Source organism: Hydra vulgaris, chromosome 15 (assembly GCF_038396675.1).
Source record: "Hydra vulgaris chromosome 15, alternate assembly HydraT2T_AEP".
Classification (NCBI taxonomy): domain Eukaryota; kingdom Metazoa; phylum Cnidaria; class Hydrozoa; order Anthoathecata; family Hydridae; genus Hydra; species Hydra vulgaris.
Genome location: NC_088934.1, coordinates 55,861,119 through 55,862,500, shown reverse-complemented (window position 1 = coordinate 55,862,500; position 1,382 = coordinate 55,861,119). Strand labels below are relative to the sequence as shown.

Below are 1,382 nucleotides of genomic sequence, written 5' to 3'. Positions count from 1 at the left end.
ACTTCAAACATGAGCCCTATGGAAAATCTTTTGATTGAACACCCTAGCATGTCTATATATCATGTGAGTAATAAAGAAGACAAAGAGATGAAAGATGTCAAAGAAATTTCTGTTGGCCGACAGAATTGTGATCATCGCGCCGTTGCCGGACGACTTCAATTGCTTGAAAGCAGAACGCCGTTAAAAGATCTCAGCGAGAAAATTTTGAATAAAAAAAGAAATAAAGTAAATAACAACAAACAGAAAAATATGGTTTACATTCGAAGTCGTAGCACTCGTGCCAACAAGCAGTACGGTCGCATGAACGGAAAGCATACGGGAATGGTTGGAAAACGCGCGAGCTAACAATCAATATATATCTAGCAAAATTTTAAAATACAAAAAAAAAAAAAAACTTTTGAAGAAAAAGAAAAAATATAAATAAAAAGGAATGATAACTTGCATTTGGTTGCTTGTAGGTTTATCGGAAGTTGCATGCGGGTTTTAAATACATAAAATGCATATATAATAATACCTATAATTTTGCAATTTATATTCTTGTTTCAAAGAAATTAAATGTTCTCTTCATAAAATTCATATATTTATAACAAGAAAAGAGGAAATCAGTTCATCAATAGATATAATAGTTGATTTATTTTTAAGCGCCATTTTAACCTATTTTTTTGTGTTACTTGGTTTATTTGCTTAATAATTTCCCGCTATTTTTTGCTGTCACTTTTTTCAGTTTTGTAAATATAATTATATTATTTGAACAATGTAGGATTTTTTGTAATTAGCTCAAATATTTACTCATAAATATATTTGTAAATAGGCATGTTTATTTAAATGTTCTCATTAAAAATTAGAAACTTTTTCTAATCGGATTTTTTGTTGTTGTTGTTTTTATTTAAAGTAATGTTTATCTTTTGATTTGAAAATTGATATTCAATAATGGCGTTGAGATACGTAAAAAAAAAAGAGAGAATATTTGATATTACTTAATATAAGTAAAAATGTTCACAAAAATTTTTCTCAAAAATTTTTTTTTTACTTATTTTATTTTAAGATTTTTCACAAATTTTTCTCAAATTATTCAGCAATGACCAAAGTTTTTTTTAACTATGTTTGCTGCTTTATTTTTACAAAAAAATTCATTCCATAGAAAATTTGGAAAAATCAGAATTTTTAATAGTTGAATAAAATTGATGTTTTTAATAAATCGAATCAGATTAAATGAATCTTTCAGATAAAATTAAAACTTTTTTTTTTGTTTCAATGTACAAGTTATACTTACCGATGGGTATTTAAAACAGAAAACCTCAAAATAAAAAAATGTATCTATTTATCCTTTTTTTTAAATTATAATCCAAAAGCTAGCTGCTTTTAAAAAGGCTTATCCGCTC

The 1,382-nt window shown here is 25.9% G+C and overlaps 1 protein-coding gene across 2 annotated transcripts in view; it reads left to right on the top strand.

Moving 5' to 3' along the window:
* LOC105850268 (tumor protein p53-inducible nuclear protein 2) overlaps positions 1-863 on the top strand; it is a 3,586-nt gene extending 2,723 nt beyond the window's left edge. For both annotated transcript variants that reach the window (XM_065820084.1, XM_065820085.1), the window contains exon 3: positions 1-863. This exon is cut by the window's left edge and continues 134 nt beyond it. In XM_065820084.1, the coding sequence (XP_065676156.1) occupies positions 1-345 (345 nt within the window). In that variant the 3' untranslated portion in view covers positions 346-863.
* The last annotated feature ends 519 nt before the right edge of the window (positions 864-1,382 follow it).